The sequence below is a fragment of the Pinus tabuliformis genome, chromosome 8, assembly GCF_031772625.1.
Source record: "Pinus tabuliformis cultivar Carrire ecotype Pingquan chromosome 8, CPIR1, whole genome shotgun sequence".
Lineage (NCBI taxonomy): Eukaryota > Viridiplantae > Streptophyta > Pinopsida > Pinales > Pinaceae > Pinus > Pinus tabuliformis.
In genome coordinates, this window is record NC_142294.1 from 1803392165 (window position 1) to 1803416740 (window position 24576).

Sequence of the window (24576 nt, forward strand, 5' to 3'; positions counted from 1 at the left end):
AGTAATAATAAAAGGGAGCGTAGACAGCCAGATAGATACCAAGCCCTAGTAGCTTAGGTTGGGGAACCTTCTAGTTTTCAGGAGGCCGTTCAACATCAAATATGGGTAGATGCTATGGTCAAGGAATACAGTTCTATAATGGTCAATGATGTCTGGGAAGTGGTACCTAGGCCTCAGCACAGGTCAATGGTAGGTTAGAGATGGATCTACAAGGTCAAATATGTTGCAGACGGCAGTGTGAAGAAATACAAAGCCAAATTTGTGGCTAAGGAGTATGCTCAGAAGGAAAGGATAGACTACAAAGAATCCTTCGCCCCAGTAGCCAGGTGTTAACACCCAGGTTGTTCCCTTTGACTCCCAAGGGAATACGGCCGGGGTAACCACTAACCAATCTTTGGATTACAGTTTCTAGCCAAACTGTAATCAGAGAGGGCTCTCTCTTTATAATTTGTCTCTGTTTTGTACTGATTTTAGGCCAGCTATAAGTTCAGGTTTATTTTAAGGTTTTGGTTGGATGATAATTAAAGTCAAGGGGCTTATGCATTCTCCAAAGTGTTCTAGTCCATTGGGCTATGGAGTCAGTGGTCCTTTAGTTGTTTTGAGGTGCTGTGTGATACTATAGTGATGTTGCAGAGCCAGTTTAGTGTTTGAGGAACAACGTTCGTAGAAGTGATCGAGTGGGTTGTATCCAGTTTATGCAAGGCAATTAAGAATCTTACAATAAACTGTTAAAGAGAGACAGTGAGAATATTATCCTAGAAGCAATGAAGAATTCCTAGGTAACATTCATTACACATAGAATTAATAGACACATGAGCAATTAAGAATTCATGTCCATAGTAATCCTGTAGACAAACATTTACAGCAGTAAAAATTGAGTACAAGGTGTAATAAAACAAATCCTGTACTAGTCTTTTTCTTCACTGCTAGCTTAATACAATATGATATGGTTTGATAAACATAAGGAAACAATAAACACAATAAACAGAGATTTGAGGAAAACTTGTTATTTCATCAGACAGCACAGGAATTCTGCATCAGCACATGTAGCATCATCCAGACATCAAATATTTCAGGAAATCACTGAGCTGATCTAGCCCTCTGTATTAGATAATTCTGAAAGTATACAATACATTCACCTTGGAGTGAAAATTACCAACCCCTTATGCGTTACTAAGGGGAGTATATATACAAAGTTTACATAAGAAAATATCTGAATGGAGAGTGAATGCTTCACTAATAGCATGCCAACCGCTGGAGTGTAGCAGCTGAGAAAGTTAATGCTGTAATAACTTTTGTTCCCTTAGCTGTCAAAAATGGTCAGAGCTTGTTGACTTGCTGGCAGTTGGAGTCGGCTGAGGGTACGCTGTCAAAATTTGCGCATTTCTTTCACCTTTTGGGCCAGCTGTTGTTGTCTATGTGCTGAGTCACATTTCAGCTGCTTTTAATGCTGACTTTATCATGCTGTTGTCTTGTAGTGACCTGGAGCTGGCAGTGGCCGAATGACTAAAGCTACCGTGGCAAAATCTGAAGCATGAATTGCCACCAATCCTCCTTAGGCATTTGATGTCTGCGCATCTTTATCAATGTTTCCTCGGCCTCTGTATGTCTATAAAGATTGGGAGGGGTTTTAAACAGGTGATTCACTTCATTCTCAATGAAGAACAGGCCTTCAAGTTTGTCATATAAGCTCTGCCCTGTGGGAGGCCCTGCTTGTTCAGATGAACGGCCAGATGCAATAATCTGATTTTCAATAGTGGTTGCCATTCTGTTGGCCATTTGATCTGGAGAGATCAGTTTTCCTGCACCACTTAGTAAGCTGGGCAGACCTTTTGCTTGCAACACTCCCATTTTAACTTTGTATTCCTCCACATCTGCTTGCATCTCATAGTACTTCCTTTCCACTGTTTGTATATAGTTCCTGAGAGTTAGTACCTTCTTGGCAGAGAGGACAACCTCTGTTCTATTGGGAATGCCTATAGCTGCCAATTCCTCCCTTTCTTGCCTGTTCAGGAAGTCTATCATTCTGTTTGCCTGCTCTGCTCTGTTCCCTAGCACTGTCTTGGCCTTCTGAATTTCTGCTTGAGCTTGGCCCATTAAATCCATCTGCTCATGCATTATTTTTATTGACCTCCATTGCTGTTTGATGGATTGGCCAATTTTGGCCCATAGGATCCTCTTTATGTCGGCCATAGCAGTCTCCAGATTCAGCTCTTTCTCTAAGGCCTTTATCTTTTCTTTTTGGGCCTTTATTTCTCTGCCCTGTTCTGCTACAGTCATTTTTGACTTGTCATATTTGGCATCTAATTCTGCTAGTTTGGCCTTGGCCTGTTTTATTTCATCAGCCTGCAGCTCCATTTGTTTTATGGCCTTGGTCAAGTCTTCTACACTCGTGCTGGTATCTGGAGCTGTTGTTGTTCCTGCTGCTTCTGTTGTGGGGGCCACTGCTGCCCCTGAAGTTGTTGCTGTTGTTGAAGTAGTTGGAGGAGCTTGGGCAGTGGATTCTGCCTGTTTATCTTGTAATGCTCCTTCCAGCTCTTTCTCCAATTCCCTGATCCTCTGGTCTTGCTGCATTAGGAGGTCAAGTTGGTCCTCAGCCTGTTTTTGCTTTTGAAGTTCTGCTGTTTGAGGATGCTCTGTGGGCTGCAGCTTCAACCTTTTCTTCAATGCATTGAGGTCATCATCTTTCTTCTTCATGAGGGCCTTCACACCCGTTGGATCACTAGGATCATGTCCTAGATCAATGATGATCTCCTCAAGAGACTTTATTCTATTGTCTTTGGCCTGAGAGGACATTCTCTCAAAATCCAACTGGGTGTTGGTGTTTTTTAGGGACTCTTTTAGCTCATGGGCCATGGTGGCCTTCTCTACCAAGGTTGCATAGACCATCTCCCCAGCTTGCTTATGGAGTTCAATCTGGTCCATGGGATGTATATCTCTGGCTAGGACCTCCACCCTTGTCTTTACAAAATCTGCAGCTGTCTTAGGCTGCGGCCCTTTGGGCTTAAAGTGGCTGAGGAGCAATTTTTCCTGCTGAATGTCATATACCGACATTAGCCTTTCTTGCTGGGCTGGTGTTGCATCTATGAAGTGCTTGTAGACCTCAGCCCTCAGCAGCTCATTTTGAGCCTTTATTTGCTTGAAAGAAGCCTTGGTGCTCTTGGGCTTCTTGCTTTGTTGAGAAGAAGAGGACACCTCCAAACCGAGCTGTAAAGTTTGCTCCTGCTGAAAGGAACTTGTACCTGTATGCTGACTGCCCTCCCTGTCTTTTCTTGCACTGTCCAAGACATCTTCAGTAATGTCTTCTACCTCTGGGGAGTCTGCTCTTTGCCTTTTGGCTTCTGGCTGGTGGGAGGATCCACTAAGAGGAGTGGACTCTTCTCTATCTCTTTTTGTCCCCCTTTCCTCATGTGCTGGGGTCTGTAAAATTGGAGCAGTTACTGGCTCAGTTTGTGGGGGTGGAATTTGCAGTGCTGGAGCTGCTGGTAGCTCAGTTTGTGGAAGGACAGTTTGCCCTTGCTGTTGTTCTTGTTGCTGCTCTTGCTGCTGCTCACCTGAAGGGGCAGACTTTTCTTTCATTGTTTGTTCTTCTGCACCCATTATGCCTTTGCCTTTGTCTGTCACCGGTGCTGATGTAGAGGGTGCCTGTGGTGCAGTCCTTGTGGCCGAGGTCCCTTCTCCCACTGAATAAGGCGGTCTGAAAGGTACCTGGACAGAACACTTAGACAGCTTGCGGGCCGAACTCTGAAGGTTGAAGTGATGAATCTGAGCGGTTGCAATTTGAATTTAGAGGTCTAGAGTCACTTTGGCAGCTGCAACGGCTATCTCCTTCTTCACGCGAAAATGACATTGAAAATGCCTCAAAACATGACTTTAACGATAAAATTCGGAAAAATAGGGTAATTGGCGCCTTTCCGCCGATGACGTCAGCATGACGTCATGGCGGGCCCGGGTACGAAGGATGACGTGGCAGCTGAGGTGTAAGCCAGGGTGGCAGGACATGGTGGCGGATGGATAAGGTGGCAGGCTTACGTGGAGGGCCACACGGCGCAGGGGCGGGGAAGGGCGCTACGTCAGGATGACGCAAGCATGACGCAAGGGGAGGCGGTAACGGGATGGTGGTAAGCGGGTTCCCCGCACCACCTTTGGGCAAAGGCGGTATCGGAGAGGGGGGCTCCGAACAACCCCACCGCCTGCCACGCGTCCCTGTACGGGGTGGAAAACCGCTTTCCCCGGACGCTAAAGGTCGGCAGGTCGGGGAGCGAAAATGACCACCCACCGTTAGATCTGGGCGGCAGAGATCGGACAGCTGGCGGGTCCTCCGACGGATCGTGCAGTTTGGGGGGGGCCCGCTGGTTTATTTAAATATTCAATTAAATATTTTTGGCGGAAAACTTTAGGATTGAGGGTTTTTCGATTGTATTTTCGGGATTTTTTGAGTTTTTCAAGGGTTTTTATAAGGAAAAGAGGTTAGGAGTGGGTTCAGCAGGGGGAAGGGGTTTTCTATGGCATTTTTGAGCAGAGGGAAAATGAGGGCTTAGGGGAAAGGTTATCACTCCAACCAGGGGTTGAAGTAATCCCATTACAGGGTTGATCCTAGTCCCTGTTGGACCAGAGTCTCCCTAGACAACTTATTTAGCTATAGTGCTAAAGAGGAGGATATTTATACAATGCTTGGGATTTATACACCATGGTGTTATAATAGTAGGGGGAAGGGAAACATGAGGGACTTAGATAATAGAAGTTAGGGGTTAATATGGATGACAGGGGTGAAAGATGGATGAAATCACTAAGTTTATGTGAAAACAACTTAGTTTAGAGAGTAGATCAAAATGAAAAGAATTTTAGACAAGAAATGTGGCTTTTAAAGGAATAAGAACCACCATGAAACCTCAGATCTTTTCATCAATCTCAATAGATGAAGGGATGTTAGTAATGAGAGTGAAAGGGGAAATTGGGGAGTTAGACATGCTTCTTTGCTTTGCTGCGACCTGATGGAGAAGAGGACCTTCTCAATCCATTGATATTCCTTCGCAGCTATGCTACCAAACACTCATTTGACCGGAATAATATTTCTGCAACCCCATCTGCCTACCCATCTACTTGCCTAGCATTTTTTGTTTCTTCTTGGAGGGTGCACTTAGACTTGCAGACCCTTACTTGCCTTTTCTTTTCTTTGGCTTTTTTGCTTTTGATGGTCTATCTACTTCTACCCTTATTTCTTCCAAGGTCCCAGATTAAGCTGTTGGGAGCCTTTCTTCTCTACCTAACTACTTTGTCTGCCAAGATTAAACTGTTTGGACAGACTTCTTTCTCTAATCTACAACAAAAATTGAAACATGGCCTGACCCAGCTTAGGCTGTTGGATCACCCATTGAGAAGTATGACTGCATCAACCAAATGCACCTGTGTGCTCTTCTATCAGAATATGAGATCTTTGCCTTGCCAAAGTAGATCATATTGGCACTTCCCAAGCCAATCATGAAAAATGAAACCTATTGGTATAGGTAGCTAACAGTGGCTCCACTTGGGGATGGTTTTTCTTCTTGAAAAACCAAGAACAGCAGGTCAGAATGCCTTGGTCATTGATCTGTTTTTTACCAAAACTTGGAAATTCTCTTCTTGCAGTTTCAAAATTGGAGGCTACCACCTCTATGGAATTTCTGAAACATTAAGTCCCTTTCTGCTTATTTACAGCAGCATTCTCAAACTGAGCTATTTATATGCTGAAAGAAAAATATATACAGCTGTTTATGTACAGAAGGAAAGACCCTGTTATGTGGATGGAAAGTGATCAAAATAGTGCTTCAACATCCTGCCATTTACAGGACCTTCACCTAAGTCAGTGCCATCCAAATTCTCCAAAAAATAAGTGTTATTTCCCTGTAATGCTTGAATGACAAAAGGTCCTCTCCAAAGGGAATCAAATTTGCCATGTTTTCCTTTATCTTCCCTTCTTGAATCCCACTTAAGAACTTTGTCTCCAATGCTGAAGTCCTCTGCCTTAGTTCTTCTGTCAAAGGCCTTCTTTAATTTCTCTTGTAAAACTTGGACTCTGCTGAAAACTTGGTCCCTAGTTTGCTGTAAACAAATTATTTGATTGATCCTTCTTTGCATATTATTAGGCTCAGCTTGACTTTCTTGAAGTAATTTCATAACAGGGATCCCTAGTGATGAAGGGAATTTGGCTTCTAATCCATAGACTAACTCATATGGGCTGACCCCAATTGATCTCTTGGTTGTTAGTCTATCTGCCCATAAGGCATTCACAAGCTTCTTATGCCAATTCTTTTTGTTTTCTTCCAATACCTTCTTTATGATGTTCACAAGGCTTTTATTTGATGATTCAGCAAGGCCGTTTCCTTGGGGATAGTATGCAGTAGAATGGCCCAAGGTAATGTGAAATTTGTGGCAGAAAGTCACCATCTTTTTAGATCTGAAAGCAGCAGCATTGTCTGTTATTATTTTGTCAGGGCAGCCAAATCTAGCCAGTATATTATTCTCCAAAAACTGAATGATTGTTGAATCATTTGCTTGTCTGCATGGGACAGCTTCAATCCACTTGGTAAAGTAGTCTGTAGCTGTTAGGATCCATCTGTGTTGGCCTGAAGATGAAGGGTGAATTTCTCCAATGAAATCCAAGCCCCACTGTTGAAAAGGTCTCTCTGTTGCAATAGGCTTTAAGGGAAGAGGAAGTAGCTTTCTTTTCCCCTCAAACACTTGACATTTATGGCATGATGTGGTAAACTTTTTAACGTCAGAGAAAACAGTGGGCCAATAGTAACCAGCCCTCAGAATCTTATCGACAGTGGACTTCCAATACAAGTGTCCACCACAGTCACCTGCATGAAATTCTTTTATGATATTGTCAGTTTCATTCTCAATTAGGCAGTTTAGCAATATCCCTTCATGGTTTTTCCAAAATAAATTTCCATCCATAACACAGAATTTAGAAGTTTTCATTTTTAAGAACCTACATTTAGTTCTGGACAGCCCTGGGGGAGCACACAGGTTTTGTAACACATAACAGATATCAGAATACCAAGGGGATTGTTCAAAGGCTACATTGATCTTTGGAGTCGCCAGCTCCGGTTCACTGTCCAATTGGTTGATGTCCAAGGCTTGGAAATTTGTTTCAGACATTAATTTGGCCAAGCCCTGCCCTTTTATCAGTTTTGTAGGTTTTATTTCAATATCAAATTCCAAAATGTTGGCAATCCACTTTCCTCTTCTGCCCTCCAAGTTTTCTTGAGTGAGTATGTCTTTAACAATGGGACTTGGCACATAAGCAATAACATGGGAATAAAGGATGTAAATCCTAAAGTCTTTAATGGCCTTGACCAAAGCATAAGCCTGCTTCTCCATGATTTGATATTTCAGAGGTGCATCTCTAAGAGCTCTGCTAAAGAAAGCAATTGGTTTCTCATTTCCTTGGTCATCTTTCTGTAACAAAACAGCAGCAATAGTATGCTGGGATGCAAAAGAGAAAATGATAAATTCTCTGTCAAATTGAGGATTGGTCAAGACTGGGGTTTGGGTAAGGGCCAGTTTTATACCTTCAAAGGCTTGATTTGCTTCAACTGTCCATTTCACTTTTGAATCTTTCTTTAGCATGTTATTCAGTAATCTGATTAGTTCTGCTAAGTTTGGGATAAACCTTCTCAAAAAGTTGATCTTTCCCAAGAATGCTTGCAATTCTTTGATATTTCTTGGATGAGGCATTTGTAAGATGGCCTGGATTCTGTCTGGGTCAATCCTAATGCCATCTTTAGAGATGATGTGACCTAACAGCTTACCCTCTTCCAAACCAAATAGAGATTTCTTGGGATTCAAAGAAATTCCATATTTCCTACATGTCGAGAAAATCTGCCTTAAGTGTTTTAAATGTTCTTGGTCAGATTTCGAAAAAGGTGTGAGGTCATCTAAGTAAATGACTAAAAAGTCATGAATCTCCTTAGCAAAAGCAATATCCATTGCTCTTTGAAAAGTTGCCCCTGCATTTTTCAATCCAAAAGGCATTTTCACATATTTGAAAGTTCCCCATGGGGTTGTGAATGCTGTTTTGTCTTGGTCATCAGGGTGTACTAAGATTTGGTTAAAACCCGAGAATCCATCAAGTAATGAGATCCTTGAGGCCCCTACCACTCTTTGGAGAATGTGGTCCATCTTGGGTAATGGATAATTATCTTTGAGGGATACTTGATTCAGATTTCTTAGATCCACACACAGTCTTATTTCGCCAGTTTTCTTTCTTGTAGGGACTAAGTTTGAGATCCACTCAGAGAATCTGATAGGTGCTATGATGCCTGCCTTGAACATTTTCTGTACCTCTTGTTCCATTGCTGGGAGAAGCATAGGATTAATTCTCCTAAGTTTTTGTTTAAAGGGTTTTTGATCTGGTTTGAGAGGGATGGTGTGTTGAATTACAGAGGTGTCATACGATTTTAAGTCCTCATAACTCCATGCAAAGACATCCTGGAACTCCTTAAAAAGGTCAATGTATTTAGGCTTTTGATCAGGGGGTAAAGCAGCAGAGAGCTTTATGATTTTGGGTTGTTTAGCAGTCCCAATGTTGCACTCTTCTATGGCAGTGTTGAGGGGCTGCATTTTTGGTTTGCTGGGAACATCATTGGAATCAAAAATGTCTTCTAATGGAGCTAAACCAGTTGGAAGAAAATTGTCTTTTAACTGTATCACTTCAGCTTCATCATCAGCTGTCTCCTCACAACTAATTTGTTGGATTTCCAGTATGTTGTCTTTGTTAAAAATTGTAGGATGTAGCATTTGGTTAGCTGTTTTAGGTGATATTGCTTTGTTATTCTGTTCATCCTGTATTTGTGATTGACTTGCTCTTTCAGGTATTTGTGATTGACTTGCTCTTTCAGTGTCAATATGTAGTCCTGAAAATTCTTGCTGCAAAGTCAAGAAATTGTTTATTTGCATGTCATCATCAAACACTTGCCAATCTTTAACATTGTTTGGGACAGACGGTCTGTGCTTTATCTCAGCTGTAAAACAGTGGTGGGGCTCAAAAGGGAGCTTACAGGTACTTGCAAATGTGGCCAAGCTATGAGCATGAAGGTTCTGAGTCCTAGGAATTTTGGTAATCTGAAATTCAGTGAATGAATTTAGTAATTCAGCAGCAGCAGACCTATAAGACCTCAGTCTTTTGTCATTGGTGACAAAATTACCCTTTACTTGTTGGATAACTAGGTCTGAATCTCCTAGGATTGAAACTCTTATGGCTTGTAGGGATTTTATTAGCTTTAGGCCTAGTAAGAGAGCTTCATATTCAGCCATATTGTTAGTGCACCTGAAATTCAGTCTATAAGCTCTACCTTCTGCATGACTGTTTTGTTTATTATGTATCCAGACTCCAGCTCCTGCCCCTAACTTGTTGACTGATCCATCAAATTCAAGGAACCATAGGATCTCTTGTTCTGGGGAGAGTTTGATGACCTCCTTGTGTGTTGGAATTGTAAGTTGAAGCTGTGGTTTGCCATCTGGTTTGTTTTCTAGGGCAGTCTCCTCACTTGATGGAACTTGTTCACTTTCTTGAGCAGCAGCTGTGTTTGATGTTTGCTTAATCTCTGTTTCTTGGGTAGCAGTTTGCTCATTGGTGTCTTCTTCTTGTCTGAGTGTCTTGAGTTCAACCTCATTGTCTGAGAGAGTTGCACTATCATTGAAGAGAATGTATGAGTCTATGTCTGAATGGACAGCATATATTGGAAAGTTTTGAGGCTTTTATTCACTGCTGACCATGTATTTCATTAATGTTTCTCTGTATAATCTCTTTGGTTGCCCAAAAACAGTGATGGTGGCATATGACATATCTAACTGCAGGGAACCTTGAAGTTTAGCCCCCCATGACCTTGATAACAGCATCCCATACTTGGGTGGGATATCAGCAACTACAACATCCATTAGAATTGTTTTGTTTGGGTATTGAACAAGAGACACACATAGATCTTTTATTAGGCCTAAGCACTTGACTTGGCTGGAATCAAAGGAGAACAGGTCCTTGTATGGTCTGGTAATATCCAGGTTTAGTCTTTCCATGACTGCTTTGGGCATCAGGTTGTGAGAGGCACCCGAGTCAAACATTGCATTGTGTAATATCTTGTCATGAACATGCAGGCTGACATAGAAAGGTAAAATGCCTACACCTGCTGTCTTTCCATCCACCTCTGGGCCGAAAAGTAATTCTGGGGTATCATCCAACACATTAACATCATCTTTGTTGTTAGTGAGTTGAAGGGACTTCCTGATCTGTTGTTTGTAGATGCTGTGTTTGGCCAATTCCGAGAGAGGAATTGCTATCTTCAATTTACTAATTTCGGTTTCTAGGTCAAAGGGTTTTTCGAATTGGGTCTTTTGGCTGTGGATAACATTTCTTTCCTTGTTCACTAACCCTTCTTCTTGATTCTTGTCCTGATTTTGAGGCTTGTCTTTTTTACTCATCTCTTGAGGAGTAACATTTAAATTGGGGTGAGAGGATGACGTAGCCAAAGGTTGCTATTTTAAGGGCAACGGTTCAGTGATCTCTTCAATAATTACTTCTTCTGCAGGGGAATTTGTTTTGTCATTAGGCTCTGTGACTATGGCTCTTTTAGGCTGCTGATTATCCTTTATTTTTTCAGGCTGGTTTACATTCACGGTTCTGCTCCTTAGCTTGTATTGTTTATGGACCTCATAAACAGCAGTGTCATAGCCTTGTTTAAAGTCAAAGGATTCACCTGATTTAGTTTGGAACAGTTTGATTTCATCATCCTCATGATCTTCTTGTGTTAAGAAAACTTGACTTTCACCATCTAGACCCATTAAATTAATCTGAGAATCTTCATTGGGTTCAGTTGCTGTGGAAGTTTCAGCATAGTTTTCTTGGAAAGGGGGTCTTATGTCTTGGTCAGCACTGGCCTTGCCAGTGCCTGGGTTTTGAGTTCTCCTAAAATTTGGATTCCTAGGAGGGTTGTTTTGTGGTGCTTCCCATGATGCTTTTCTCTCAACTGATTCCACTCTTTCACCCAATCTCTTCATACCATTGAGTATTGCATCTAGCTTTTGATCAAAAGCTGAGGGTTCTTCTTTGAAGATATTTCTCTTTTCCAACCTTGCTCTGTTTCTTTTGGCAATCAGGTTAGCTTCCACTGTGACAGCAACCTTTTGGGCCTCTGCAAGGGTTTGAGGGTCTCTTTCCTTTAACGGATAGGCCATGTCAGGGTCAAAACCATCAGGGAATTTGTACAAAGCTAAATCAGGAGGGGGTCTTAAGTTTTGTGGGATTGCGTTATATACATTGTTGAATCTTGCACAATACTCCAAAACAGTCTCTTGGGGACCTCTTTTGATAGTGTCATATTCCCCAAGTATGTGCAGAGGATCTTTCTTTTTCTCCCATCTGTTAGTAAAGGCTTGATACAGCTCATCAGGAGTTGTAATGGAATTTGCATTCAGGGATCTAAACCAAGTTCTTACATCCCCAGTTAGGCTTTGAACAAACATCCTCATTCTCACACTGTCATCATCTATTTCATAGGTCTCAAAATGGTCTTGCATCCTTTTGGCATGCTGAACAGCTGTCAAAGGGCCAGTGGAGTCAAAATATGAAATTTTGGTTTGGTAGTCTTGGGGTAGCGCTGCATCGTTAGCTGGTATTTGCAAGGGTGCATATCTGTTAGCCATGTTTGGAGGGTTTATAGGGTTAACAGGGACAGCTGGGATAATAGGAACAGTGGGTACCACAAGGGTAATAGGTAATGGTGAACCTAGAGTGTTGGTCAAGGGGATATGTGCAGTGGATGAAGATGCGAGAGGAGGACTTTGAGATGTGGATGGTGAACTAGGGGAACTAGGGGTAGACCGGAAAAGGACCTTGCATGGAGTAGAGATGAGACTAGGATGATCTGAATCTGAGGTTAAATCAGCAGGCTGCTCCTGCCTTTGCTGCCTCCTAATGTTTCTAGGGATAGTATTTGGATTATCAACAATGATGGGTGGATTAGGGTTAGGATTTGCCCTAGTATGCCGTAGATTTTTCTTGGGAGCCAGCTTCTAACTGTTTTTAGGGTTTTATAGGAAGTTTTTATATCTGCAAGGGCTGGATAAAGATTTTGGAATGGCTATATATATTTCAAAGCTGAGAAGATTGACTGTAGCAGCTCTTCCCTAAAGCTGTTAATGTAGCACAAAAACAGTTTTGAGGGCTTCCTGACTGATCTTAAGGCCTGATCTGTAGCTTTGGGAGATATATAGTAATTAGAAAATCCTAAAGAGGTCCCAAGTGGAGTCGCCAATTATGTTAACACCCAGGTTGTTCCCTTTGACTCCCAAGGGAATACGGCCGGGGTAACCACTAACCAATCTTTGGATTACAGTTTCTAGCCAAACTGTAATCAGAGAGGGCTCTCTCTTTATAATTTGTCTCTGTTTTGTACTGATTTTAGGCTAGCTATAAGTTCAGGTTTATTTTAAGGTTTTGGTTGGATGATAATTTCAGTCAAGGGGCTTATGCATTCTCCAAAGTGTTCTAGTCCATTGGGCTATGGAGTCAGTGGTCCTTTAGTTGTTTTGAGGTGCTGTGTGATACTATAGTGATGTTGCAGAGCCAGTTTAGTGTCTGAGGAACAACGTTCATAGAAGTGATCGAGTGGGTTGTATCCAGTTTATGCAAGGCAATTAAGAATCTTACAATAAACTGTTAAAGAGAGACAGTGAGAATATTATCCTAGAAGCAATGAAGAATTCCTAGGTAACATTCATTACACATAGAATTAATAGACACATGAGCAATTAAGAATTCATGTCCATAGTAATCCTGTAGACAAACATTTACAGCAGTAAAAATTGAGTACAAGGTGTAATAAAACAAATCCTGTACTAGTCTTTTTCTTCACTGCTAGCTTAATACAATATGAGTATGGTTTGATAAACATAAGGAAACAATAAACACAATAAACAGAGATTTGAGGAAAACTTGTTATTTCATCAGACAGCGCAGGAATTCTGCATCAACACATGTAGCATCATCCAGACATCAAATATTTCAGGAAATCACTGAGCTGATCCAGCCCTCTGTATTAGATAATTCTGAAAGTATACAATACATTCGCCTTGGAGTGAAAATTACCAACCCCTTATGCGTTACTAAGGGGAGTATATATACAAAGTTTACATAAGAAAATATCTGAATGGAGAGTGAATGCTTCATTAATAGCATGCCAACCGCTGGAGTGTAGCAGCTGAGAAAGTTAATGCTGTAATAACTTTTGTTCCCTTAGCTGTCAAAAATGGTCAGAGCTTGTTGACTTGCTGGCAGTTGGAGTCGGCTGAGGGTACGCTGTCAAAATTTGCGCATTTCTTTCACCTTTTGGGCCAGCTGTTGTTGTCTATGTGCTGAGTCACATTTCAGCTGCTTTTAATGCTGACTTTATCATGCTGTTGTCTTGTAGTGACCTGGAGCTGGCAGTGGCCGAATGACTAAAGCTACCGTGGCAAAATCTGAAGCATAAATTGCCACCAATCCTCCTTAGGCATTTGATGTCTGCGCATCTTTATCAATGTTTCCTCGGCCTCTGTATGTCTATAAAGATTGGGAGGGGTTTTAAACAGGTGATTCACTTCATTCTCAATGAAGAACAGGCCTTCAAGTTTGTCATATAAGCTCTGCCCTGTGGGAGGCCCTGCTTGTTCAGATGAACGGCCAGATGCAATAATCTGATTTTCAATAGTGGTTGCCATTCTGTTGGCCATTTGATCTGGAGAGATCAGTTTTCCTGCACCACTTAGTAAGCTGGGCAGGCCTTTTGCTTGCAGCACTCCCATTTTAACTTTGTATTCCTCCACATCTGCTTGTATCTCATAGTACTTCCTTTCCACTGTTTGTATATAGTTCCTGAGAGTTAGTACCTTCTTGGCAGAGAGGACAGCCTCTGTTCTGTTGGGAATGCCTATAGCTGCCAATTCCTCCCTTTCTTGCCTGTTCAGGAAGTCTATCATTCTGTTTGCCTGCTCTGCTCTGTTCCCTAGCACTGTCTTGGCCTTCTGAATTTCTGCTTGAGCTTGGCCCATTAAATCCATCTGCTCATGCATTATTTTTATTGACCTCCATTGCTGTTTGATGGATTGGCCAATTTTGGCCCATAGGATCCTCTTTATGTCGGCCATAGCAGTCTCCAGATTCAGCACTTTCTCTAAGGCCTTTATCTTTTCTTTTTGGGCCTTTATTTCTCTGCCCTGTTCTGCTACAGTCATTTTTGACTTGTCATATTTGGCATCTAATTCTGCTAGTTTGGCCTTGGCCTGTTTTATTTCATCAGCCTGCAGCTCCATTTGTTTTATGGCCTTGGTCAAGTCTTCTACACTCGTGCTGGTATCTGGAGCTGTTGTTGTTCCTGCTGCTTCTGTTGTGGGGGCCACTGCTGCCCCTGAAGTTGTTGTTGTTGTTGAAGTAGTTGGAGGAGCTTGGGCAGTGGATTCTGCCTGTTTATCTTGTAATGCTCCTTCCAGCTCTTTCTCCAATTCCCTGATCCTCTGGTCTTGCTGCATTAGGAGGTCAAGTTGGTCCTCAGCCTGTTTTTGCTTTTGAAGTTCTGTTGTTTGAGGATGCTCTGTGGGCTGCAGCTTCAACCTTTTCTTCAATGCATTGAGGTCATCATCTTTCTTCTTCATGAGGGCCTTCACACCCGTTGGATCACTAGGATCATGTCCTAGATCAATGATGATCTCCTCAAGAGACTTTATTCTATTGTCTTTGGCCTGAGAGGACATTCTCTCAAAATCCAACTGGGTGTTGGTGTTTTTTAGGGACTCTTTTAGCTCATGGGCCATGGTGGCCTTCTCTACCAAGGTTGCATAGACCATCTCCCCAGCTTGCTTATGGAGTTCAATCTGGTCCATGGGATGTATATCTCTGGCTAGGACCTCCACCCTTGTCTTTACAAAATCTGCAGCTGTCTTAGGCTGCGGCTCTTTGGGCTTAAAGTGGCTGAGGAGCAATTTTTCCTGCTGAATGTCATATACCGACATTAGCCTTTCTTGCTGGGCTGGTGTTGCATCTATGAAGTGCTTGTAGACCTCAGCCCTCAGCAGCTCATTTTGAGCCTTTATTTGCTTGAAAGAAGCCTTGGTGCTCTTGGGCTTCTTGCTTTGTTGAGAAGAAGAGGACACCTCCAAACCGAGCTGTAAAGTTTGCTCCTGCTGAAAGGAACTTGTACCTGTATGCTGACTGCCCTCCCTGTCTTTTCTTGCACTGTCCAAGACATCTTCAGTAATGTCTTCTACCTCTGGGGAGTCTGCTCTTTGCCTTTTGGCTTCTGGCTGGTGGGAGGATCCACTGAGAGGAGTGGACTCTTCTCTATCTCTTTTTGTCCCCCTTTCCTCATGTGCTGGGGTCTGTAAAATTGGAGCAGTTACTGGCTCAGTTTATGGGGGTGGAATTTGCAGTGCTGGAGCTGTTGGTAGCTCAGTTTGTGGAAGGACAGTTTGCCCTTGCTGTTGTTCTTGTTGCTGCTCTTGCTGCTGCTCACCTGAAGGGGCAGACTTTTCTTTCATTGTTTGTTCTTCTGCACCCATTATGCCTTTGCCTTTGTCTGTCACCGGTGCTGATGTAGAGGGTGCCTGTGGTGCAGTCCTTGTGGCCGAGGTCCCTTCTCCCACTGAATAAGGCGGTCTGAAAGGTACCTGGACAGAACGCTTAGACAGCTTGCGGGCCGAACTCTGAAGGTTGAAGTGATGAATCTGAGCGGTTGCAATTTGAATTTAGAGGTCTGGAGTCACTTTGGCAGCTGCAACGGCTATCTCCTTCTTCACGCGAAAATGACATTGAAAATGCCTCAAAACATGACTTTAACGATAAAATTCGGAAAAATAGGGTAATTGGCACCTTTCCGCCGATGACGTCAGCATGACGTCATGGCGGGCCCGGGTACGAAGGATGACGTGGCAGCTGAGGTGTAAGCCAGGGTGGCAGGACATGGTGGCGGATGGATAAGGTGGCAGGCTTACGTGGAGGGCCACACGACGCAGGGGCGGGGAAGGGCGCTACGTCAGGATGACGCAAGGGGAGGCCGTAACGGGATGGTGGTAAGCGGGTTCCCCGCACCACCTTTGGGCAAAGGCGGTATCGGGGAGGGGGGCTCCGAACAACCCCACCGCCTGCCACGCGTCCCTGTACGGGGTGGAAAACCGCTTTCCCCGGACGCTAAAGGTCGGCAGGTCGGGGAGCGAAAATGACCGCCCACCGTTAGATCTGGGCGGCAGAGATCGGACGGCTGGCGGGTCCTCCGACGGATCGTGCAGGTTGGGGGGGGCCCGCTGGTTTATTTAAATATTCAATTAAATATTTTTGGCGGAAAACTTTAGGATTGAGGGTTTTTCGATTGTATTTTCGGGATTTTTTGAGTTTTTCAAGGGTTTTTATAAGGAAAAGAGGTTAGGAGTGGGTTCAGCAGGGGGAAGGGGTTTTCTATGGCATTTTTGAGCAGAGGGAAAATGAGGGCTTAGGGGAAAGGTTATCACTCCAACCAGGGGTTGAAGTAATCCCATTACAAGGTTGATCCTAGTCCCTGTTGGACCAGAGTCTCCCTAGACAACTTATTTAGCTATAGTGCTAAAGAGGAGGGATATTTATACAATGCTTGGGATTTATACACCATGGTGTTATAATAGTAGGGGGAAGGGAAACATGAGGGACTTAGATAATAGAAGTTAGGGGTTAATATGGATGACAGGGGTGAAAGATGGATGAAATCACTAAGTTTATGTGAAAACAACTTAGTTTAGAGAGTAGATCAAAATGAAAAGAATTTTAGACAAGAAATGTGGCTTTTAAAGGAATAAGAACCACCATGAAACCTCAGATCTTTTCATCAATCTCAATAGATGAAGGGATGTTAGTAATGAGAGTGAAAGGGGAAATTGGGGAGTTAGACATGCTTCTTTGCTTTGCTGCAACCTGATGGAGAAGAGGACCTTTTCAATCCATTGATATTCCTTCGGAGCTATGCTACCAAACACTCATTTGACCGGAATAATATTTCTGCAACCCCATCTGCCTACCCATCTACTTGCCTAGCATTTTTTGTTTCTTCTTGGAGGGTGCACTTAGACTTGCAGACCCTTACTTGCCTTTTCTTTTCTTTGGCTTTTTTGCTTTTGATGGTCTATCTACTTCTACCCTTATTTCTTCCAAGGTCCCAGATTAAGCTGTTGGGAGCCTTTCTTCTCTACCTAACTACTTTGTCTGCCAAGATTAAACTGTTTGGACAGACTTCTTTCTCTAATCTACAACAAAAATTGAAACATGGCCTGACCCAGCTTAGGCTGTTGGATCACCCATTGAGAAGTATGACTGCATCAACCAAATGCACCTGTGTGCTCTTCTATCAGAATATGAGATCTTTGCCTTGCCAAAGTAGATCATATTGGCACTTCCCAAGCCAATCATGAAAAATGAAACCTATTGGTATAGGTAGCTAACAGCCAGGTATACTTCTATTAGAACCGTGATATCTCTTGCAACAGAGATGGGGTGTGAGATTCACCAGATGGATGTCAAGATGGCATTCTTGAACGAGGTAATAGAAGAGGAAGTATACATTGAATAGCCAGAGGGTTTGAGACACATGAGAAGAAATCTCATGTATGCAGATTAAATAAAGCCTTGTACGGGCTTAAACAGACACCTAGAGCATGGAACAGTCTAATTGATGCCTACTTGCAGAAGATGGGGTTCGTCAAGAGTGACACAGACCCTAATCTCTACTATCTTGTTGTAGAGAATGAGCCTCTAATCCTAGTGTTACATGTGGATGATCTTTTCCTAATAGGATCATCCAAGCTCATCGAAGACTGCAAGAAGAACCTAGTCACAGAATTCGACATGAAGGATTTGAGGCAGATACATTATTTCCTGGGGTTGGAAGTTTGGCAGCAGAAGGGTGAGATCTTCCTTGCACAAGGGAGATATGCTACAGAGATCTTGAATAGATTCAGGATGCAGGGTTGTAGACCTATGGCTACTCCAATGATCACCAACTGGAAGAAGGCTGATGCATCAAAAGATAAAAACGTTGATCCCACCTTGTACAGGCAGCTTATAGGGTCCCTGATGTATCTGGTCAATACCAGGCCAGACATTTGTTACACTGTCAACACTCTCACTCAGTTCATAGTGGAACCCAAGAGGGTGCACTAGGCAGCAGCCAAACATGTTCTAAGGTATATACAAGGAACAGTCGAGAATGGAATATTGTACACCCAAGGCAATGACATCAAGTTGAGTGGGTTCACTGACGCAGATTGGGCTGGAAGTTTAGTAGATCAAAAAAGTACAACTGGGTATTATTTCAACATTGGATCAAGAATGACCTCCTGGTGTAGTAGGAAACAGAAATCCATGGCTCTAAGCTCAACTAAAGCAGAATATATGGCAGCCAGCACGGCTTCGTGTGAAGCCATATGGCTTAGGAAATTGCTTGTGAATCTATTACGGAAAAGGATGGAAGCGACCAGGATTCTATGTGATAATCAGAGTTGCATCAAGCTCTCTGAGAATCCAGTATTTCATGATCGGTCGAAGCACATTGATATCAAGTCACTTTGTCAGAAACTGTGTCCAATGAGGAGCAGTACAATTTGAGGTACACTCCTACAAGAGAACAGGTGGCAGACATCCTCACCAAGGCTCTAGGAAGAACAAAGTTTGTTTATTTCAGGGAGAAGATGGGGATGGTGAAGAATCCATTTCAGTAGCAGAAATGGATAAGTGTCTGAGTTGTAGTGCAGCAATTAGCAGTGATAGTGCTATGGGCAGCATGATGCAGCATGTTGACAGGAAGCAGTAGTGCAGGGGATGTGAGGCAATAGGCCTAGCATCAGCACAGGTACCGATGCAAAAGATCAGTGTGATGTTTCTATGGTGAAGCATTGCTAGAGCACATTCCTCGCTAAGAGGGAGTGTTGATTTTTGGTAGCATCGGATGTGCTCTAGCCTCGAAATTTGGAGGAAAGGCTAAGGCACATCAAATCTCCAAGACCCATAAATCATTTTGAGAAATTCTACCCGGATGAGGAGTTATTAAAATAATTATTATTTTTAATTGGTTCCTAAGTCTAAACTTAGGAAAATAAAAATATTAATGGATATTAATAAAGATAAGGGTGAGAAGCTTCTAAGAGATGAGGATCAAGTATGTTTTAATCTTAGCCATTGATTCATCAACAGAAAAAGTATAAGAGAAGACTTGAGGATCATTTGGAGACACACTGGCAGATACTCGGTATCTCAAGGAAAATAGATTCTCAAGAGAAGGAGATCGATTTCAGAGGGAGAGTTATAGGGTGGAGGAAGATGAGGGCATCAACAATAGTCAGTGACTGAGGAGGAGGTGACGCAGGGACAGTGCAGAGAGAGACACAGTCCAGAGGAGAGACGTAGCCCTCACGCAGGCTAACGCCGAGGGACACAGAGTCACTCAAAGCCACGCTGAGCCATGCAGAGGGATGCAGAGGTGATGCAGCAGTGGAAGAAAGGTCTCCAAAGTGTCAGAAAGTCTCAAAGGGATACAAATTTGCCCAAACATTTCAACTGAACAAAGAAAAAAATACATCCAAATAGAGGAGGTTGCACAACAAAAAAGCAAGAAACAAAAAACTCATTCTGAATCAAGTGCAACCTCTAGATTTGGTAGCTCATCTCCTCATGGTACTTCTGCAAGCTCTAGAGGTAAAAGAACAATAGGGGATTTCCTGAATGTTGCTGGGAGGGATGATGTGGATGGAAAGATAGTCCGATTTCTTTGTGCTTGCAATGTACCATTCAATGTGCTTCGCTCTCCCTATTGTCATGAAATGGTAAAGGCCATCAATGAAGCCCCTAAAGAATACAAGTCCCCCAACTATGAGAAAGCTAACACAGTGTTATTAGAAAGAGAAAAAGCAAAGGTTTAAAGAGCTTTGACACGTTTTACAAATGAGTGGGTAGATTGTGGGCTATCCATTGTATGAGATGGGTGGACAAATATTAAAAACCAACATTTGATAAATGTTCTTGGTGTTTCTGCTATTGGTGCAGTATTTATTACATGTCATGACTCCTCCATTAATGCATCTTCCCAAAACATTGCAAATCTCCTATTGCAATCAACCAGAGATGTTGGTCTGAATAATGTGTTTCAAGTGATCACAGATAATGCAGCAAATTGTAAGGCAGCATGAAAAGTTATTGAGCGTACTCATCCCCACATCTTTTGGTCTGCGTGCCTGGTTCACACATTGAACCTCTTGATGCATGAAATTGTGAAGCATAAAGAATGTGGGTGGATTAATGAGATTTACAGGAGAGGGAAGCAACTCATTAAATTCATCACAAAGCATACAAGGGTGAACTACTTCTATGGCACTTACTCCAAGTTGCAGTTGCTTAAACTTGCAAAAACAAGATTTGCCAGTTATTACCTCACCTTTAGGCGGCTAGTGAAGGTGAGACAGGATTTAACTAATATGGTGTGCGGTGAATCATGGGAGGAAATTAACATTGATAGAGATGTGTAGGAATTTACAGGGTAAGTTCCTCAGACAGAACACCAAAGGACACCGCTCACAAACATATCAGAGATCAATACACCAGTATTCTTGACATGGTTAAAACCCTCAAAGAGGGAAACAATCCACGGCTTGAGCCAACGCGGCCACTTCAGGCAATTTATTAATAAAAGAATAAAAATTTACATAAGCTTCTCTCATGAATGGTTACACTACAAATGACCCTCCATGCTCTTTAAATAGAGATCATGGACCAATCGGGTGTTAAGCCACGAATCAAGTGTCGGTAATACCGAGCAGAGAATGAACCGTCAGATCACTACATATCATGACCATCAGATTGTAAGTTACCAAAGTACATAGTAAAGAAACACACTTTACCTAACTCTACACTAGAAAAATTTATACTTAACTATTTCCTGTGTGTCGGAATATACTAACATCCCCCCTTAAGAACAACTTGGGATAGGATTGAAGGATGTACAAATATGACACAATAGGAGAAGGAAGGAGGCATTAGAGCCTATCCCCCCTAGTGACAACTTCCTAAACTCCAACCATAAATCGAAGTTTAGTAAACTTCGCCTCTGTGAGAGCCTTTGTAAAGATGTCTGCAACTTGATCATCTGTTGAACAATATTGCACTTCAAGAACATGGTCATGAATGAGCTTTCTGATGAAGTGCATGTGCAATTCAATGTGTTTGCTGCGTTGATGTACGACTGGACCTTTGCATAGTTGAATGGCACTTTGATTATCACACCAAAGTGTAGTCGGATGCTGCTGCTGAAAACCAAACTCTGACAAGATCTGACGAAGCCACAGGGCTTCCATACTAACTTCTACGACGCCACGATACTCTCCTTCTGCCGAAGAAAGAGAAATGGCACTTTGTTTCTTGCAAGCCCATGTAATAGGTCCTAAACCAAGAGTGAACACATAACCTGCAATAGACTTCCGATCATTAGGGTCACTAGTGCAATCGGAATCAGTGAAACCAACCAATAGAGGAGATGCTTCTGCACTGTAATGATGAATCCCAAACTGAACTGTACCTCGAACATAACGAAGTATTCTTTTAGCTACTTTCCAATGACTTTCATGTGGGTTTTGCATAAACCGAGCAATAAGGCCAACAGCAAAGGAAAGGCCAGGACGAGTATGGGTCAGATACAAAAGTTTTTCTACAACTTGACGGTATAAGGTAGCGTCAACTTCAAGGTTAAGTACAAGTGACTGAAAGTTTGGCTCCAGATTGAAAGGGAGAAGGGGATGGCTTACAGTCTTCCGTGTGAAAATGGCATAGAAGATCATAGGCATACTTGGACTAGGAAAGGGAAATACCTTCCTTGGATTGCAAGACTTGAAGACCAAGAAAATAATGCAAGTGTCCTAAGTCTGTCATTTCAAACTTTTTTTTAAGACTAGACTTCACATGGTTTATAAGGCTGGGATCACTACCAGTAAGGATAAGATCGTCAACATAAAGAACAAGAATGATAAGAGACTTACCCACTTTCTTGGTGTAGACAATATTGTCAGAATGACACCTAGAAAAGTTAGTTTCTAAAAGAAAGCTATCCATTTTGGCATACCAAGCCCGAGGGGCTTGCTTGAGACCATAAACGGATTTTTTAAGCCAACATACAAAGCTGGAGTCTATTTGTATAAAGCCAGTAGGTTGTTCCATATAGATAGAGGCCAGAAACTCTCACGCTGCCCCTATTTTGAGGGTTACCTACTGCCCACCTTTTCAGCCGTATTAGGCCTGCATCTAGGACACCGTAGGTTAGCGTTATGGCTCCTTTTAGACTGCATTTAGGGCTGCCATTAGACAGCGTTTAGGGCTGCCCTTAGACTGCGTTTAGGGTTGCCTTTTGGACAGCATTTAGGGCTCCCTTTAGACAGCGTTTAGGGCTACCCTTAGACTTCTTTCCTCCAATGTCTAGGGCTTCCACTCCTAGTTTCTCTTCCACTAAAACCCAAGACAAGTGAAGAGAAATCAAGATAGAAGTGTGTCTATGAAATGACTCTCAAGTCATCTCCTTTTATACTAAAACATTGAGCACATGTGGGGTTTATTTGGTGGCTGGCCGACCTTGACGAATTGTCTTATAACATAAATAAATTCATAACTCCATGAATACTTATTGGAATCGGATGATCTTTAGATGATTAATCCTACACCTCTCAATGAGAGGGATCCAAGAAAAATATCAGCTGCCATAAATAAGATGACCCACATGGAGTTTGGCCCTAGTTGCCAATTTTAACAAATACAAAAAATGCCAAAAGCTCGACATGAGATACCGACTCTAGCGCAAAATCCTTACAATCAAAAACTGAGAAGAGACAAATAGGGGATGTTTCACTCATTGCTATCAATGAAGAATAACAACTTTTAGGCTCTATTATTTTCTTCAAATGATTTTATGTTCTATTCAAGTACTTGATTTGCCTAAAGTTAGTGTTTTGCAAATTGTCTGACAAAACCTCTTTATGGATCCACTAAAAGCAACAAGTTGACTACGAGCCTGCATCATCATCAAATTATTTCTCAATTCATTTGGCTGTCTTTGTCCTTTGAAATTATTTTAAATCATGAGAAGCATACAAATTACTGTACTTTCCTCGAAATTCTCCTTCATACTCTTTTCTATAAAAATTATAAATGCAATCTGAACATTGAAACAAAATAGGAACTTTGTACTGAAATTGTGGTCAATGTTCATTTCTTAGTAACATCTGCATAGTTTCACCTCTGAATGTTATAGTGGGAGGGAAAGGATAAAGATATCATTATGGCATATAGTTGGTAGTTGCAATACATGAATCAATGAAATTTCAAAACTAAAAATAGTTAACAAGAAGCTGAACTCCACAAAGTTAAAAATACCATAGACCAACTTTTAAATAAGAAATGACTGAAAAGTTTACTTCTTGAAGAGCCAAATCCAGCATTAAATAGAATTAAAAAAATTTGACTTGAATCTAAAGCCCTTGTTTGCTGCAATTAGGAAAATAAAAGGCAATTTTTGAAACGGGAAGCAACCAATTGAAATAAAACTAAATAAATTTAAATTGATATTTTTACCTGGCTTTGGGAAGCCTTCAGGAAGAGCAAGAAGTTTCCGTTGCCCATCCCCAAATTGAAAGGTCAAATCACAAGGCTGTACAATATCTGGGACCTCAGTAGGATTCTTTACAGCGAAATACAATGGCCTGACTTTGTTTGAAATGCTCCTCACAATGGATTTACCTGCAATGTATGCATTGAAAATGTAAACGCGCATAGTATTTCAAAAAGAATTGAAAAATATTTTTAAAAGTAAGTTCTTTTGACAAGATGCTTCCTATTGTCACTGTGTGGCAAACATACCACTCCTCAAACTGGAAGTAATGCAATGGGATGTAGCTAGTTTACAACACTCTAGAAGGATCGCTTTGACTAAGAAGCCACAAATAGGGGTTATCTACTCCCTAGGACTTAAACCTAGCCCCAATCACATGAAACAACACACTTTAGCAAACATCCAAGACACATAGACCAAAAAAAAAGGTTAAGGTATCTCCTTTAAAAAACAGAACTACAAAATCTGAGTCAAAACTTGTCCACCCCCATAGAACTGATTTCGGTTTTGAGATATCTTAGTTTCTGTCTTCTTTTTTAGCTTCATTTCTAGGGCACTACCTCTAGGAGCATGCAAACCTGCTCAAGCACCAGTTCCACGAAACAATATATCCTACTCAACTATTGCAAATGAGATATATTATTATCATAATGATACATGGAAATTTGAGATCAAGGAGATGAACTAAAGGATTTCTTTAGTTTGTGGAAGCAACATAAACCAACAAGAAATGCATGTGGTGTCGGATGATGCATTTTGGATCTTCATCATTCAGAAATGTGGTTATTGCACATGGGAATCATAACTATATTAGATACAAGCAATGTGAAAGAATTTGTCAATCAATAAGGTTTATTGCATTTATGATGACTACATACCAGATTTAGGCCTTTGTTACATATAA

At 41.9% G+C, this 24576-nt stretch overlaps 1 protein-coding gene across 1 annotated transcript in view; it reads right to left on the bottom strand.

Annotated features, from left to right (window-relative positions):
- LOC149243439 (uncharacterized) overlaps positions 1 to 24576 on the bottom strand; it is a 166071-nt gene that overhangs the window by 120584 nt on the left and 20911 nt on the right. The window contains exon 7 of the mRNA XM_089367810.1: positions 23636 to 23800. Coding sequence (XP_089223936.1) covers positions 23636 to 23800 — 165 coding nt within the window. The remainder of the gene's footprint in view (positions 1 to 23635; positions 23801 to 24576) is intronic.